The 19,048-nt window shown below is 38.0% G+C and overlaps 1 protein-coding gene across 1 annotated transcript in view; it reads left to right on the top strand.

Moving 5' to 3' along the window:
- The window catches only part of LOC132635897 (serine/threonine-protein kinase EDR1), a 35,315-nt gene extending 16,479 nt beyond the window's left edge, over positions 1–18,836 (top strand). Inside the window, exons 2-14 of the mRNA XM_060352493.1 lie at positions 7,874–8,314; positions 8,839–8,942; positions 9,938–10,632; positions 10,770–10,982; positions 12,398–12,438; positions 16,257–16,325; positions 16,413–16,513; positions 16,967–17,045; positions 17,124–17,222; positions 17,322–17,390; positions 17,568–17,617; positions 17,717–17,893; positions 18,008–18,836. Of these exons, the coding sequence (XP_060208476.1) occupies positions 7,874–8,314; positions 8,839–8,942; positions 9,938–10,632; positions 10,770–10,982; positions 12,398–12,438; positions 16,257–16,325; positions 16,413–16,513; positions 16,967–17,045; positions 17,124–17,222; positions 17,322–17,390; positions 17,568–17,617; positions 17,717–17,893; positions 18,008–18,110 (2,241 nt within the window). The 3' untranslated portion in view covers positions 18,111–18,836. The remainder of the gene's footprint in view (positions 1–7,873; positions 8,315–8,838; positions 8,943–9,937; positions 10,633–10,769; positions 10,983–12,397; positions 12,439–16,256; positions 16,326–16,412; positions 16,514–16,966; positions 17,046–17,123; positions 17,223–17,321; positions 17,391–17,567; positions 17,618–17,716; positions 17,894–18,007) is intronic.
- The last annotated feature ends 212 nt before the right edge of the window (positions 18,837–19,048 follow it).

Genomic DNA, 19,048 nt, shown 5'->3' with positions numbered 1-19,048 from the left:
TTCATACTAGCGCTCTTTCACCTCGACTATCAAGGATGATGTCGCTGTGTCCTGAATAGTAACTCCTGTATCACCTGAGTCTAGCAATCGGGACTCCTAAGCCAGCTAATTGATGAAGCTCATGAGCTAACTCTCTCTTCTCGGCCTTCAAATATGGCAAGTTACCTATAGATCTGCGGCTAAGGGCATCAGCTACTACATTCGCCTTCCCTGGATAGTACAGAATATCAACATCATAATCTTTCAGCAACTCTAACCCCCGTCTCTGCCGTAAGTTCAACTCTTCTGGCTTGAAGATATACTGGAGACTCTTATGATCTGTACAGACATCAACGTAAACGTCATATAGGTAATGTCTCCAGATCTTAAAGTGCATAAATCACAGCTGCTAACTCCAAGTCGTGGGTCGGATAATTATTCTCATGTCCCCTCAGCTACCACGAAGCATAGCAATTACTTTACCGTGCTGCATCAACACACAACCCTACCCGACGCCCGAAGCTTCACAATAGATAGCATAGCCCTTGGATCCATCCAAAAGTGTCAAAACGGGTGTTGAAGTCAATCTGTCCTTCAGCTCCTGGAAACTCCGCTCACAAGCGTCCGTCCACCGAAACTTAGGTGCTTTCTTAGTCAGCTTCGTCAGTGGTACTGAAAGGGAAGAAAATCCCTCTACAAATCTCCGGTAATATCCTGCCAAACCCAGAAAACTACGAACCTCTATCGGTGTCGTGGGTCTAGGCCAAGTCTTCACGGCCTCAATCTTCTGCGTATCAACCCTGATGCCCTCGTCTGATACAATGTGCCCCAGGAATGCCACGGAGTTTAACCAAAACTCATATTTAGAGAACTTCGCGTATAGCTTCTGATCCTGGAGAACTCTAAGTACTGCACAAAAATGATCCGCATGCTCAGCTCCTGATCGAGAATAGACTAGAATGTCATCGATAAACATAATCACGACCAGGTCTAGAAAGGTCTATGAAGGGTCTGAATATGTTGTTCATCAAATTCATAAATACCGCTAGCGCATTAGTCAACCGGAAAGACATTATGAGGAAAATGACTGTGTCTAGTCCTAAAAGCTGTCTTCGGAATATCCTTCTCATTGATCCTAACCTGATGATAACTCTATCTCAAATTAGTCTTCGAGAAACATCTGACATCCTGCAACTGATCAAATAAGTCATCGATCCTTGGGAGTGGGTACTTGTTCCATATCGTTACCTTATCAGCTACCTGTAAACCACACACATCCGCAGCGAGCCATCTCTCTTTCCTACGAACAATACCGGTGCTCCTTACGGCGAAGTACTAGGCCGGATGTTGCCTTTCTCGAGCAATTCTTGCAGCTGCCCTTTCAGTTCCTTTAACTCAGCAGGAGCTATCCTATAAGGAGGAATAGTTATCGGCTGACTGTCTGGTAACACATCTATAGCAAAGTCAATCTCCTGCTCCGGTGGAATGCCTGGCAGCTCATCTGGAAATATATCTGGGAATTCATTAACCACTGTGACAGACTAATGAGTCAGTGGTTCCACCTCGGCATTCTGAACTCGAAAATATGATAGATACAACCCTTTGAAGTCATCTTCCTCGCCTTAAGATAGGAAATAAACCTACCTCTCGATGAAGTTGTGTTGCTTTTCCATTCCAGAACTGGTTCTCCTAGAAAGTGGAATGTGACAACCTTTGTCCAGCACCCAACGTTAGCATAAACAAACGCTAACACATCCATACCCATAATGATGCCGAAATCGATCATCTGTAATTCAATAAGATCTGCTACAGTCTGATGATCACAAACAACTACTGAACAACCTCAATAAATCTTCCTAGCAATAACAGGCTCACCAACTGGTGTAGATATAGAAAATGGCTCACTCAATTATCTCGGTACTATACCAAGCTTTCCCGCAATAAACGAAGTAACACCCGACAAATTGGACCCCGGATCTACCAATGCATAAACAGTATATGAACAAAGTATCAATGTACCCGACACAACATCTGGCGAGGACTCCAAGCCCTAACGATCTGCTAAGGTATAAATGCGGTTCTGAACACCGCCTAATCCAGAAGCTCTATCTCCACTTTGGTTTCCTCGATCAAGTCTCAGACATCTCCGAATCTAGTGCCACTGACTCCTACACCAGAAACAACCTCCAGTATTCATATGACATAGTATGGCATGTGCCCGACCACATTGGCTGCAACGAGGTCTCATCGGAACTGAATTACTCTTGCTCTGGGATTCTGATGCTCGCAATCCCTGCCATGGCCCTACCTGAGAGCCCTGATCCAGCACCAACTGTGGGGTAACCTGTCTTGTTGCCTATAACTTGTAATTGACCACTGCTCTGGTCCTCTTGGCCGGTTTACCTTCCTCATCTAGGTCATGTTCTGTAAAAATCGGCGAGCCCTGGTTAAAGGACTCCCAAGACTGCGGACTCCTCGATCCCTCAGAAGATCTATTGCTATCTGGTGTCCTGATAAGGTGTTTGAGTCTGGGAGGTCCCAACTGTGTCAATACATGTACTGCTCTCTTCGTCACCTGGCTAATAGGGGCCAGTGGTGGTCCTGGTGATACCGGAGCTCCTTTCAGCTCTCCTAATGTCACTGGAGTCGGGGACACTCGAAAGGATAACTCATCCTGGGTCTCGGGTGGATCTTCCTAGATAGAAGGCATAACACTCGAAAGGATAACTCATCTTGGGTCTCGGATGGATCTTCCTCGACAGAGGGCATTTTCCCCACAAAATAGACATCTTGAGCATATCTGTAGACCTTATCTTTGTAAGACCTCTTGTGTAAGACATGCCCTCTTCAAAACTAACCAAACAAAAGCAGAAACCTAATATGGAATTTTGACTTTCCAGATAATTTCCAGGGCCAAATCAGTGATGGGTTCACAACCTTGTTTTTGTCCGAGTAAAGTGACTTGACAATGAAGCTCCCTTTGCTACATAGTTTCCAGAATGGGTTGTCGGGTATTTGTGGTACCAGTGAAGGAATTAAGCATCAAAAGTAGATCTGACACTCCCTATTTCCCAGTCATTCAATGCCCTTCTAAACACCAGATTCCATCCCTGTTCAGTCCACATTTGAGATATTTTTTCATTCTTTGGAGATTGATGATGTGTAAATCTTGGAACAAAGTTCTGAGATTACAATGAACAATCCATTGATCTTCCTAGAAAGAAGTTTTTGTCCCATCCCTAGCCTTTATGCTCAAATTCTCTCTACATTCATTCCACATTCTTCTAATATCTTCCAAACACTGCATCCATAGGTAGCATTCACTTTATTTGTTGCCCATTGGTTCATCAATCCATATTTATGAGCTATGTAATTCTTCCAAAGAGACCCGTCTTCCTTGCAAAACCTCCACAACCACTTCTATAGCAAACTCTGGTTGTGTAAACTGAGATTCTTAATCCCCAAGCCCCCATGTTACTTTTTAAGGGTCGCAGTCTCCCATTCCACCAAGTTGTAACCCTGTTTTTCTTTGTTGCCTTGCCACAAAAATTCCTTTCTAATTCTGTTCAACTTCTTCTCTATACCCCTAGGGATAGGGAATAAGACATCATGTAAGTAGGCAAAGTATCCAAGACTAAATTTATCAATGTCAGTCTGGCCCCAAGTGAAGGTATTGGCTTTTCCATCTTGATAATTTCTTTTCACATCTTTCAAGCACATCATTCCATATCTCATGTGCCTTATGATTAGTACCCAATGGCATTCTCAAATAAGTTGTGTGTAGTGACTCAGTTTGACACCCCAGATTACCTGCCAACAGTAGTAAATCATTCACCCGATTCACTGGATGTAAACAACTTTTATTCCAGTTGACATGAGCCCAAGAATGGCATCAAAGATGGGGTCAAAATAGCCCTAAATGTCTAAACTTGTCAACCTCTGTCTCATAGAACACCAAGGAATCATCAGCATACAGTAAATGTGTTATTTCCATGTCTTCTCCCCTGTTGTTTTGTGCCCCAATGCCCCTTGTCTATCCATTTGTTTTGGCTTTTCTGATCATGTAATTTAACCCCTCCATAGGCAGTAGGAATAAGAAAGGAGAAAGTGGATTCCCCTGTCTCAAACCCCTGCTAGAATGAAAAAAAACCCCTGGACTTCCATTGATTAGGACAGAAAAATTCACATTGGATATGCAGCATTTGATTCCGTTAATCCATTTGTCTCCAAAACCCATAGTCTTTAGAATGTTTAGCAGATAAGCCCAGTTGACATGATCATAGGCCTTTTCAATATCAAGCTTGCACAAAATCCCAGGTCTGTTATAACTGTTCCAAAAAAAATAAATCCAGGTCTGTTCTGTTTTACTCTAGAATCCACCAGCTCATTTGCAAGTAAAGCTGCATCCATGATTTGTCTTCCTTTAAAAAAGCCATTTGATGAACATCCACTAGCTTTTCCATGACAGTCTTCATTCTCTCTGTGAGCAACTTGGATATGATCTTGTAAATGCCCCCCATCTAACTTATAGGTCTGAAATCCTTTAATTCTTCAGCTCCAAACTTCTTAGGAATTAAACCTATGAAGGTAGCATTAAAGGATTTCTCATAATATCTCATTTTGACGAAAGTTGTTGATGGTTTGCATAATGTCACCTTTTAGTATTTCCCATCAACTCTTATAAAAACCCATGGATAAACCATCAGGACCTGGTGCTTTGTCAACACTCAGTCAGTATATTCAAAAGATGGCCTCCATGCTTCAGACTCTGAGTGTAGCTTCTCATAAAAATCAACCATAGCCTCTTTGATATCTTCAGATTCTTTTATTTCTTCTCCTCTAATCATCAACCTGTCAATTGTGTTATACCTCTTATGAGCAGTTGCTATCCTTTGAAAAAATCTTGTGTTTCTGTCCCCTTGTTGTAACAATAGAGTTCTTTGGATTTTTGCCTTCAACTGAATTCGTCTTTTTTTTGCTAGCTCCTCTAATTCCACCAATACAGTAGCCCTTACAATTAATTCTTCCTCATCCAAGACCCTACTTTCTCGGTGACAAAAAAAAAAACTATTCACTTAAGAAGATGAAGACTTCAAAAAGAGTTCAAATGTAATGTTGGGAAACTCAGGAGACATGTATTAAAGCACTTCCCATTGTTTTCAATTCGGCTTTTGTCGTTTTTCTAGTGGGAATGCATATCTTTGTTGTATAAAGTTTAGATCTTTTACCACAATCAGAAATAGAGTCTTCATGGAGTTGGTTCTGACGGAGAAAAAGGAAGGAATATTAAAAACATCAGGGACATAACCAACTGCGGATCTATGTAGGAGGGTGGGAGTGCACCAACACCCAGGTGGTAGGCTAAAATTTCATATATGTATAGGTAGTTCACCGGGAAATAATTTATGTTAAATGAGTATCACCCAAAGTCGATATAGGACTATGGGTGCAGTGGTTAAGCGAGAGTTTCCCTGGTGCAAGCTGAGAGTTCAAGACTCGGTGAAAGCAAAGTTGTCTTACCTTTTAACTTCTCAATTTTACAACCCATTCGGCCCCCGCCCTTCCGTACTTCCTGTTTCCCATTTTCCCTTTTCTTTTTTCTTCTTTTCTTAGTTTCTTTTACTTTCTTTATCTTTGTATCCCTCTATCTTCGTCCGATACAACCCCATCTTTTGTTATTTATTTAAGCTATACCTTTGCTCTTTTTCTTTTTTCAGAAGAATTCTTAATTGCATATGATTTTAATCATTTTACCTTTTCATCCCTCTGATGTTATTTTTCCCCTTAATTTTCAATATTTTTAGAGCGATGACGTCGGTAGAAATAGTATTTTAGCTATATGTAAATTCGTTAGCATTTAATACTCTCTCTGTCCCAATTTATGTGGCACACTTTCCTTTTTAGTCTGTCCCAAAAATAATATCATCTTTGTATATTTAGAATTTAACTTTATGAGATGATTTACGGTCATACAAATATCTATGGTTTGTTTTGAACCACAAATTTCGAAAGTCCTCCTTTCTTTCCTAAACTTCGTGCCTAGTCAAATGGTGCCAAATAAATTGAGACGGTGGGAGTAATTATTAATGAGTCAATTTCGCTTGAAACTTTGGCTAATCTCATCGACAATCACTGTAAGTTCAAAGAAGATAAATAAGGTTCCTTGGCTTCAGGCCAGGAATTTTAGGTTCTATTTCGTTAAAATGGATTTGACCTCAAGTTAGACGTGTATCGTCATGTATTTTATGTATTTATTTTAAAATGTAATCTGTTAGCATACCAAATCACCTAAAAATTAGAATCATCATATAATGCTTATATTAATTAAGCCAAAAGATAAAATTGGAAGTTTCTAGATCAACTCCTCGCAGGTAGCCAAGTAAAAAAGTACCCTGTCACTATTCTCCGTCCTCCATCTCCACGCATCATGATTAGCTTGTGTAATACTTTCTTTGTGAAGTAATATGATCCAACTTTGAAATTCTGCTACCTCCCAATCTTGCAAGTTCCTCATATACCTCAAATCCAATGAACTTATCGATCTTGTAGCCTTTGTATCTGTTGTATTCTCACATTTGGAAATATGATGCTAAATTGTTGTTCCCCCACAACTTTTGACCTCAAATTTTACCCTACTCCTATCACCTACCCTAGGTGATACATTCCCACTAAACTCTTCTCCCCCTTCAAGATATTTCTCTAAAGCCGACACTAAGTGTTGCATTTTTAGGATAAATAAGTAAGTGTTGCATTTGTAGTCTTCCACCGCCCTTCCAGTACTCTATATTTCTCCTCAATCACCTCCCTCTATAAAGTATTCTCCTCTACTCCAAATCTCCATAACCGCTCCCCCGGTAGCGCCTTGTTAAAGACCTTTAAATCTTTAATGGCATAAACATAAATAGGCCCTCAAACTTAGCCTCAACTGGCAAGTATGCCCTCCAACTTTTGATATGCACAAGTAGGCATCTCAACTTGTATATAGTTGAACACGTAAATACAGATGCTGACGTGGCACATCTAGACACCTCCAAAATTTATGTGCCACGTTAGCATTTATGTTTACGTGTTCAACTTTGTACAAGTTGAGGTGCCTACTTGTGCACACCCAAAGTTGGAGGGCATACTTGCCAGCTGAGGCCAAGTTTGAGGGCCTGTCTATGTATTATGCCATCTTTAATCCCAAGTTTGCCCCGACATTTTGATGTCGTGACAGTCTCCTAGTTTATCAGGTGAAACTTTCTATCCCCACTTGAAACATCCCATAGCAAAAGTGTTTCTCCACCTTCTTAGAATGGAAAGTTTTCTCATGCACTATGCTATAAAGTGTTCTATTATGTTAGTGGCATTATTATGAATTAAAATGCTCCAAGAAATTAAAATTCTTTACTATTGGATCCATGTGCACTTAAAAATGTAGTTCTTACCTTGATCCTAAGTCCTACTGAAAATTGACAAAGGCTGTAGTATACAAATAATAATATACATTATCGCAGTGTGTGTTAAGCAGTTACTGTTACTAGTTTGAATTAAGGTTAGGTTTGTAGCACCAGAGAAATATATTTTCACCTATCATTGCCAACTTGCCATGTTGTGTCCTGCATACTGTCACAAAGGGTAGTTTCTACATGATTATGTCCTTGTATTCTAGGTAGAGTTTATTTTTGGACAGAGACACACTTAGATCCTTATAATTATTAGTAACAATTTTCTGCCGCCTATTCAATGCTGAAAACAATGCCAAGATATCATGCTGTTCTTGCAGGTTTAACTTTTAGCATTCTGCAGATTTAGGCTCGTCTCTATTTAGTGCTTTGTTTCCTGTATTCTTTGCTTAAGTTTTTTCATCTGAAGTTTGAATTGGTTCTAAACCTTCTACCTGGTGTTAATGCAGAACTATAATGTCGTAAATTACGATGAGAAAGTGATGGATGGATTCTATGATGTTTATGGAATTAATTCCAGTGTGGCGGTTCAGGGGAAGATGCCGTTATTAGGGGATCTAAAAGCAGTTTCGGTTTTGGATAATGTTGATTATGAAGTTATCTTAGTAAACCGTGCAGCTGATATGGAACTGAGGCAGCTTGAGGAGAGAGTGTACTTCATGTCCCGGGAATGCCGAGCATTAAAGAAGGTCCCGGTTACAAGCTTTTTAGTTGAGAAAATCGCTGACCTTGTTGTTAATAGGATGGGAGGTCCTGTTAATGATGCAGAAGAAGTGTCGAAGAGGTGGACTGCAAGGAGTTCTGAGCTAAGAATTTCATTAAACTCTATTATTCTTCCCCTTGGCTGTCTTGATATTGGACATTCACGACATAGGGCCTTACTCTTTAAGGTGACAAGAGCCTCAATCTCTCCTTACATTTCTTTACTATATTGATATGGATAATTAACTTGCTTTAGGATAAAACATACTATTCTTTTCTTGGGTTCTAGTATCAAATGATTGGTACTCATTATCATTTAAGTATTCAGTAGTGATGTATTTCTGGGTTAACTACGGCATTTTTATCATCTGTATCCAACAAGTAACACCCACTATTTACTTCAAGATAGATTTTTGCTGTCTTTCTAGGTTCAGTGGTGAAATTCATGCTTTAGTGTAAGGGCATCTGGCATCTTAATCAAAATGAAATGGAAGTGCTAATTCTATCATTTTCAATATATTTACTCCTTTTCTGATCAACTGGAAAATATGGAAAATCTCTGACTTCGAAGAGTGAATGATTGACTTTTTCTTCTGCACTTGTTTATTGTTGAGTTGATTTCTTTTCTAAAACTACAACATTTTCTCTGATTTCTGCTAAGAGTCTTTCCCAGACTCATGTTTCTAACCATATGTGGACCATTTCTGTATAGGTACTTGCTGATAGAATCAACCTGCCATGCAAGCTAGTTAAGGGAAGTTACTATACTGGCACTGATGAGGGAGCAGTTAATTTGATCAAATTTGACAATGGAAGGTAAAGAATCTTTTGGTGGCACGTTTTCCTGGATGTTTATAGTGTTTGCTGAAAATATCGGTTTGTGTATTAAATCTTTTCAAGAGGTGAATTTCAATTGCAAGTCTATCAGAAACAGCCTCTCTACCTTCTCGAGGTAGGGGTAAGGTAGGTCTGTGTACATTCTACCTTCCCCAGACCCTATTTGTGGGATCACACTGGGTTGTTGTTGTAATTTCAATTGCAAAAAAAAAATTTAAAAAAATAAAAAGATAGGTGAATCTCGTTCTGCTTTCTCAAAATTAGTATCTCTAAATTCTAATAAAATCTTTGATAGTGGCTGTCTAGTTTTTGATGGTGCTTCTCTCTCTCTCTCTCTTTTAAATTTTTCCACCCGATTTGTCAAAAATCATGCACAGCTGGGGTGAGATTTGAGGGTTTTGGATGGGTAAATGCCAGCACTCCTTTGTCCGTTCTCATTCTAGTTATAGAGCTGCTTGAGCATCTTAGCAGATATGCTTTTGATTTTAATACAAATTTGTTGAGCTTTCTGCACAGAGAATGCCGCTATATTTACTACTTACAGATTTTTATTATTTTGTGAGAATAACCATTATATTTTTTTCTTTTTTTGTGCTTCGGTTATCACTCTACCCACCCCAGACCCCACTTTATGGGATTTCACTGGGTATGTTGTTGTTGTTGTTGTTGTGCTTCGGTTATAAAGTAAATTGAAGTTAAGGCATGGTTATTCGTCTTTGTAAAATATAGTACTGTTTATACTTGATAACAAAAGTACTGTTTATTTCCCTCTGTACTCTCTGTTTTCTCTTGCCAAGTAGTCAAAAGTTTGTGTCTGAATCTTGATGTTTCATGTAGGATATTTGATGTTTATAAGTTCTTTTGCCTTTATCTTCAATTTTAGTCCTTTAACCTTCTTTCTGTAGAATTACAACCATGAAAATTTTAGGAAATTTTCGACTAGTGACCTAACTCATTATTATTTTAATGTGCAGTGAATATATTATTGATTTAATGGGTGCACCAGGTGCCCTGATTCCTACCGAGGCACCAAGTGGTCAATTACAAAGTTATGCAGTAGACAGTGTTAAACCACTTCCTTCTGGTGGTACTATCATTTCATTTCCTGTATTTGACACACAAACTGGGACAGGATCAGGTTCAGTTACTGCTGCCCATAGAACTGCCAATACATGGATTTCAAGGGAAGAACCAGCTTTCTACCGCATTGAAGCAAAGGGGGATTGTGGAAATAGTTCAGTTAGAACTGGAAGCACGCAGTTTGAGCATGACTGTGCAAATCTCCTTCCATTATCGGCTGGATTATGTGATGCTTCAGCAGTTTCCCATGATAACGTATCCATTGCACAAATAACACAAGCTAGAGAAGCTTACGAGAATGTGAACAGTCTTGCGGACAACTCAGAAGTTAAACTTGAAGGTGTTTTTCCGGAGAGTCAAATATATTTGCAATCAGATCTGGTTTTAGGGGTTGTTGCTGGAAAAAATCAATTACCAGAGAACAGGGTTGTTGATACTAGACAAAGTTCAGAAAATAATGAGCAGTCTCTTATAGCCTTCACCGGGATGCAGTTCCCTTACAGTATCTCCTATAAAAGCGACATTTTGCAGCACAAACAGGAGTATACTGTTGCTGCACCGGGAGACAATACATTAAATGATACTTCAGGTGAGAATTCTACTCATGTTAGATGTAGAACGGATGAAACAATCCAAACGGGTCATGGAACATTTGTGGGTTTCTAATTTATCCATTTTCTTGAATGTTAAAACAGAACAATCTGAAAGTTGTTTTGCTTGATGAAGGTGATAAATTCTATAGGAAGAAGTTTGGAAATATTTCAGATAACAATTGTACTTACAAAGACAAAGAATCAGCTACAAAAGCAAGGGAAATGATTACTTGCATACAGTCCAAGTCTTACGCGGTGCAGAAAGAACAGCTTCCGATGCTACGTGGAGTGGCAGAGTGGGAAATTCCATGGGAAGATCTCCATGTTGGTGAACGTATTGGTATTGGTAAGATTTGGTGCCTTAAGTTCATTTTTTGCGATTAGACATGGATAGTGATGCAACCTCGGAGAAAAGTTTGTGTTGCTTTATCTGAAATCAAATTTAAGCTTTCACTTGTTGCCTTTCTGTAGTGAACATATGGTATTTGTGTTGCTATATTGTTTTAAAATGATTGAAGAAATGGCAGACTGAATCGTCCTGTATGTTATTCATAACCTATGTAGTTCACAGTTCATATGCAGTTATTACCAAATGATGCAAGGTATACAATTATTCTTCATTGACTTTCAATAAAAATAAAGGTGTTCACATATAAATATGTGCACGGTTATATAGAGCACAATCATACTTTTATGCTCTGTAAAAAGGCCACTTCTGTTTATGTTGTTACATTTGGTCATAAGCCCCCCCCCCCCCCCCCCCCCCCCCACCCCAAAAAAAAAATAAATCAATCATTTGTTATTCCTAATTTTTGTGTTTTCAGGCTTATTCATTTTAGATTCTCCAAGTTGAGAATATTCCTGTTAATAGGTCATGCGTGAATTCATATGAATAAGGTCTTACTTATAATTTTTCTGATGATTTTCTCTGAATCTTTCCTTGTCAAAACTAGGTCATTTGTGTTAGTTTAACTGCTATTATTCATTTGGCAAACTGTAGCGTGTACATTGGGTTAAGTGGATTGGCAGATGATATGACCCTTTATTTTATTTTATTTTATGGATGTACTATTAATTACTGTGCCAACTGTTGGAGCTCCTCCATCTTATTGGAAAGGGCTGAATGTGTTACCTTTCTTCACATGAACAATACCGTACTCCTGCCATCCCAAATGCAGTTGTTTGACCATTTTCCGGAAACAGAATCGTTATTTTTTTGGTGTAATGAACAGATTGTTGGAGAGGTCTGACAGCTTGTTGAATTTTCATAAAAACTATGAGCTGCATGCTATTTTGTTGAAGATGCAATATCCCTTTAGGTACTTTGCAGTACCTCCCCGGTGCTGGCTTTATTAACATACCATTATCTTATTAAAAAATGTCAATGCCATTTCAATATCAAATTACCAAATGTTATCATGGTACCCGCTATTTTGAAAAATATTATAAATACTCCAATTCTAGAGGAGGTATACTTTGTCTTCACTGGACACTAACTACCACAAGACTTCATTAATTCACAGGGGCAAAATTTTGTGTGAGTGGCACCCATAGTATTGTTTGAGTAGGGACTCTCTGCACTTTGCTACACCTTTCCCCTGGGGTCCTTTTTTCTTACTTTTTGGAAGCATATTATTTGTTTCTTATGAATACAATTTAACATGTAAATTAGTCATTTCTTTCTGGCTTAAGTGAACATAAAAAGCAGAATATCATTAAAGATTGGATGCTCAACATAATAACACTGATTTGATTTTGCAGGGTCATATGGCGAGGTATACCGTGCAGAATGGAATGGCACAGTAAGTCTCATTTCTGATTTGAATATTTATTCGTCTACCCTGAGTAGAAATAAGAACCATAGCACATTAGCTCTAAAGTCTGATAAGTCCCCAATTTTCTCTATATTCCATTTTCCTGAGAAAGCAGAATGCCTTTTTCTTTTTCATTGATCATTTTTCTAATTTTCTGAAGGTTCTTTCGAATTGGAGAGTATTGTAAAATTCTTATATGTGTCAATCTTTTCCATGAATTCTGAAATAATAGGAGCTACTAACACTACTGGATGCATGCACACTTTCTTATCATAAGAGGCGTGTGTGCACACTGTATATTAAATGACGTGACCAAATATTTAGGCACCTTATACTTTTCATCAAAGTTGTTTCAAACGATGTCATTTGTAAAGGACAATGACAAAAAGAAAAGAGACAAAAATTAACACATCATAGGATCATATGTGGTTCTCATGATTTTAAGTGGAAGGATAGTAAGAGTTTCCACTCTACTTTACTTTTAGCGGCACCTTTGTATATAAATTTCTCCCTCGATTCCAAAATATGTGACGTAGTTTGATGCGTCATGAAGTTTGAAAGAAAAGGTCTTCAACATACCATAACATTTGTGTAGCTATAAGACTTTTGAAATTTGTGGTTTACACATGCCATCACAATTATGTGCCTATAAGAGAGTTTTGGAAAAAGGTTGCTTTCTCCTTGACGGAGTAAGAAAGAGCTCATTTCTTATTAAGAGTAAAATGTGAAGTTTAAAGACTAATAAGTGAATGATTTCACATAAATTGGAATAGAGGGAGCATTTGTTTTCCTAGTAATTTGTTTGGAGTAAAGATGACAAGGGTAATTCAGAAGCGATTGGACTTCAAGTAGACTGAAAGCAACTTATTTCATATAATAGTATGGAGAGTATCGACAAGATTTTCCTCTTTGATCTCTATATGTAGCTTAATAGATAAGATGATATTTCCTTCACGAGTTCCTTTCTTCTCATAGTCACTATAGTTGCAAATGAATTCTCACCCATGAACTTCATTACTTCCTCTTTCCTACTTCCCTCCTTACTAAAGTACCTCACAAAATCTAAAATTGGTAATGCCAGATTCTAGTTGATCCTTTTGCTCCTGATCGAATACATATAGGCCTGGCGAAATATATTGACAACCGGTTAAACTCGCCAGTAAATTTCATTTAGACACTCGAACTACAACATGTTTCAATTGAGCACCTGAACACATGATAAAATATTTCTATTAGACACTTGCGGCTCAAATTTTGTAAAAGCTTCGGCGCGTGTAATGTTGATAAGTTAACCATATAAAATATGTAACCTCCTTTAGTTATACACATCAGCCTTAGTTGGAACATGCGTAAGGTTTTACGATCTATTGGGATAATGCGAATAATTAGAGGTGACATATTTCAACTGGTTAACTTATCTACGTGATGGGCGGTTGAGAACACGTGCAGAAGCTTTTACAAAATTTGAGCCGCAAGTGTCTAATAGAAATATTTTATCATGTGTTCAGATGCTCAGTTGGAACATGCTGTAGTTTGAGTGTCTAAATGAAATTTACTGGCGAGTTTTAACGAGGTGTCATGTATTTCGTCAATATATATACACACACACACACAGAGACACACATGATGAGAAATATTAATACATGTTGTGATGGTTTGTCCCTACCAAATCAATCAATCCCTAGCTTGATGTTTTAGCCATCTTCTTCATTCTCTATTGATCTTAGAATCACAAACCACAGATTCCAATTCACCGTTAATTTTATGAGCTATTTTGATTCTCCTTAAATTGAAGAGATTGTAAAGTAGTTTATAACAAAAAAAAGGAAATAACGAGGAAATTAGTTAAAAGGGGTCTTTACAAAAATGAATAGAGGTGAATGACCCTCATATGACCTTTTGTGTAGATGGGCGATTCTGACATAACACAGAGGCGATCTCTTATATTTTATAAAGGGTCATTTAATTAATTCACCCTGGAAATAACATATGAAACGCTATGTTTAGAAACCAATGCAACCCCCCCAACAACCAACAATTAAACTTAATCAAATCAAATTGACTATGCCCTCAAACTAAATTCATTAGAAGATGAATAATCGAAGAGAATAATGCAGAATTAGGGGGAATAGATGAAATACAAATTATGGGAAAAGGCTGGCATATTTATAGCAATCAAATTAAACCTAATCAATGTATATTATTCAAATCGATATGAAATTATGAATCGTGTGATAATCTCAACACTCTCCTCAAGTTGAAGCATTTTTGTTATAGGAATTTTGTAAGAACATCCGGTTGTTTGTCATTTAAGTTATGACGCTAGAAGCAATTCATCCGGATTCAATTTTTCTTTACTAAAAAGCAATCAACCTCTACGTCCTATTCTTTCATGGAAAAACTGGACTTGAGGCAATAAGAAGGACAATGGATAGTGACATATTGGTTTTACTAGATAAATATATGGTCGCATGGATCATACCTCACTATTCTGCTTTTGTACGAAATCTGGTGACATCTTGGTTTTCACTCTTCAAAGAAATTAGATTTTCTCTGATCATGACATAGCATTTAGAAGTAGATTGTCTATCTAATAGAGAACTTGCTTAATACAACTATTCTTCAAATCCTAGGCTAGCTGGGGCCAGTTAAACATATCCTTACCATCCATTTCATTCTGTTTGGACGTGTCTTAGGAGCACGTCCCAACGTATTCAATTTTACGATAAGTGGAAGTATATAAGCACTACAAGTTTTGTCAGAACAAGAAAAGAGAAGTTAAGGTGAGATTAGACGGGATTGTTGTGGCTAAATTGCAAACATTCAGATATCTAGGTTCGTTCCAGGAGAATGGAATGATATATGAAAATGTTAACCATAATCAAATCGGATGGTTGAAATCCAGAAGTGCTACCGGGGTGTTATGTGATAGAAGGATGCCTACCAATCTGAAAAATAAGTTCTATAGAACAGTTATAAGACCAACAATGTACATGGGAGTGAATGTTGTGCCATTGAAGTCCAACACATCCATAAGATAATTGTTGTGGAGATGCGTATGTTCATACAAGAATTAAAATATGCCACATTCGCCAGAAAGTGCAAGTAGCACACGCTCAAGATAAATAAAAGAAGGTCGCTTTGATAGTTTGGTCATGTCAACCTCCAGATGCACCGGTTCGTATATGTAACACCATGGTGAGTGAAGGTGTTAAAAGGGGGTGAGGTAAGACCTAAAATCACGTGAAAGGAAGTTGTCTAAATGACCTACAATTTCGTTGCTATTCATGCATACTTAGTGAAAGATAGGGCACAAAGGAAGAAATAGATTTATATAGGTGATTCAATTAGTTGGGGAGATGCTTTGGTCATGTTAGTACATTTATCTTAGGTTTTGTGCTTTTTAGCATTCTTTTTTCTGACAATGTATTTTTAGCATTCTTTTAGCCCTATCTCAGATTTTTATGTCAATAGAAATATAGATAACTCTGGTACTTTCTATATTTTTATTTATAGCCCGATCTGAGATTTTTATTTCTTTCTAGTCTCTATGTTCGCTGGTATCATGTCAAATCTTTGTTCTGGTTAGTCGTTAGAAGTGTCCTTGAAAGTTGAAATGTGGTGGTCACTCACTGTCCATCCATTACTTTGAACTGATAAAAGTAATGAAAGAAACAGACTAGCATCCCGCACCTCTGTGCATAGCATGAGAGTGGTCTGGAATGTCGACTGTAATGATTGTATAGTTATCTAACACTCTTTTTCCAGTAATTTTAATTGAATGTAATGATCTTACTGCATTGCAGGAAGTTGCTGTGAAGAAATTCATGAATCAGGATATAACAAGTGATGCCCTTGCACAGTTTAAATGTGAAGTAAGTTGTAACTAGACAATGATATGATGTCTGTACTTTAAGTTCTCCTGAAATTTAAGAACTCTTTGTGTGCATTGCATTTTGCAGATTGAAATTATGTTGAGGCTGAGACATCCTAATGTTGTTCTCTTCATGGGAGCTGTAACTCGTCCTCCAAATCTCTCTATACTGACTGAGTTCCTGCCCAGGTTGAGAACTCTTTGCTACACGCACATCTAGTGACAATACTAATATTTGAAGTTTGTGGGTTTCTTAAATGCTTGCTCTTGTCTTTCTAATCTTGGCTCATGGGCTATTTCAAACCATTCGTATGACTGGACACTGTTGTCGGTTTAGTAGTGGCTTGTACCTCTTTACTTTGTCTTCTCTCAAGTCTTTGTAATGTGTTTGTGAAATGATGCACTGGCTTATTTCTTTGCTTTTGGGAAAGCAAACGGTTATACAGTAGTTCAAAATGTGCGAGAAACTCTTATCTCATCTGAAGGACCTCCTAGCTCTATTGCCATTGATGCGAAGATACTTAACAGTATAACACACATTGATGCCTAGATACTTGACAGTATAACATGTTTGTTATTGAGTAATATATCAATATTGTTTCCTCTTCTTAAGTGTATCTGATAGCTGTAGTTTTGGTGCAGGGGAAGTTTATACAGGCTACTGCATCGTGCAAATATTCAAATTGATGAGAAAAAGCGTATGCGGATGGCACTTGATGTGGTATTTTATTGGACGCTGAATCCCTGGGTTGATTATCAGTTTTAGTTTTCTGTTTGCTAATGTCTCAACTTCTTCTAGGCCAAAGGAATGAATTACTTGCACACAAGCAACCCTATGATTGTGCATCGAGATTTGAAGACTCCGAATCTTCTGGTTGATAAAAACTGGGTTGTTAAGGTGCGTCTGACCTGAATCTTGTAAATAATAGACTATAAATTTGTAAGATGTAAGTTTTTGTTTATCACCCAATAATCCATGCTTCTTCCATGCTTGAAGGTTTGTGATTTTGGGATGTCTCGCCTGAAGCACCATACATTTCTCTCTTCAAAGTCAACTGCCGGAACGGTGATTGCATGCTCACTTTAGTGACTCGGTTTATGCCATCTTTCCAGACCCCTTTCCTACTGTCCTCTACCCATTGAGAACAAAAACACAAACTAACAAAGATTATGGTGTAATAGGGTGAGAAAGAGATAAGGTCTTAAACCTTCAAATTTGCTAATGGCATTCCATTAATTGCAGGCTGAATGGATGGCACCAGAAGTTTTAAGGAATGAACCATCCAATGAAAAGTGAGTTTACTCTTTATTCATATCCTTCATGAGGCTGAACTTTGTTATGGTTATTAGTTTTGGATTATCTTAAATGTGTTTGGTTTGTCTGGTTTGCAGATCTGATGTGTACAGTTTTGGTGTAATACTCTGGGAGTTAACAACTCTCAAAGTGCCATGGTCAGGGATGAACTCAATGCAGGTTGTTGGAGCTGTTGGTTTTCAGGGTAGACGCCTTGATATTCCTCGAAGTGTTGATCTCGTAGTTGCAGAGATTATAAGTGACTGTTGGACTCAGTACGTATCTGTTGAGAACTTTGATATAATATCATGTATAAATGATTTTCAAACTTGCTCATGTCCAGAAGAGTGTATTTTCGTTTAAATGACTTATGCCCTTGTTCTCTGCAGAAACCCCCAAGTGCGCCCCTCTTTTGCACAGATCATAACTCGTCTCAAGCGTCTTCAGCACCTTAATGTCCAGGGATTTGAAACTTGTACAGATCAGCAATAAGGTTGACGGGTTAGGCATTGTTGTAATAATAACAGAAGCTTGTTGCTGGGCTTAAAAGGGTCAGAGCAACTGAGAATTGATTCAAAGTCTTGTAGATGCAAAGAAGCACACAAGAAAACCCTGGATTGGAAGCTGTTGGTTCATTCGAAGTGGGGACTCAACGCAACCAATTCAGAAACATGCAGATATCTCCAAGTCAATGGCTGCACGAAGTGCAGTAGTTGAAAAGTAGGTCATAGCTATCATTGTACTGCTGTCTTGAATTTTGTAAAAGGAAAAGGAAAAAAAAAAGAAAAAAAAAAGAAAAAAGAAGAAGAAGAAAATAAGATCCTTTTTAGTTTTAGTTTTAGTTTTTAGGCTGATTAATGTACTCCCATTGAGATATGTAATGAGTTCCAAAAAGGAGCAGCAGAGGAAGAGTCTCCAATTCTGTGAAGGTCGTCGACGGAAGCAATTGTAAACAGTCGGCCTCTGCAGGTTGTACCAACTGAAGAATAAATGGAAATGAGGAAAGTTTCCTGCATTACCATCTTCATTCTCTTTGTTGTGCTTATATGGTGAAGACAGTTTTGTGTATAGTAATACCTGTACAGTACAGTGCTAAACTTATTTGCTAGGCGTATAACCACCAACTTGAGTAAGGAGCATATGTCCCTACGGATTCAACCCATTGCTAAAAAGGTTATTAAAATGCCCGTACTACTTTTGCGGGTGAACTGTTCTATATTGGCTTGTTTGTGACTGTTTAAATGCTTTTGGAACAAGCTTACCTTCTGTTACATATGTGGCCAAGATGACTACTAGCAGTGGCGCTGCAAGCAATTCTAACAAGGAATTAATAAAAAGAAACATGAGCATGCTACACTTGGAACTCAAAACTACAACCTAAAATAATTTTCTTTCTATCCTGCTTTGATTACACTTCTTTTTTAGTCGAG

This window comes from Lycium barbarum, chromosome 4, assembly GCF_019175385.1.
Source record: "Lycium barbarum isolate Lr01 chromosome 4, ASM1917538v2, whole genome shotgun sequence".
Taxonomy (NCBI): domain Eukaryota; kingdom Viridiplantae; phylum Streptophyta; class Magnoliopsida; order Solanales; family Solanaceae; genus Lycium; species Lycium barbarum.
Note: the sequence above shows the minus strand (reverse complement) of the source record. Positions and strands in the feature narration are given on the sequence as shown.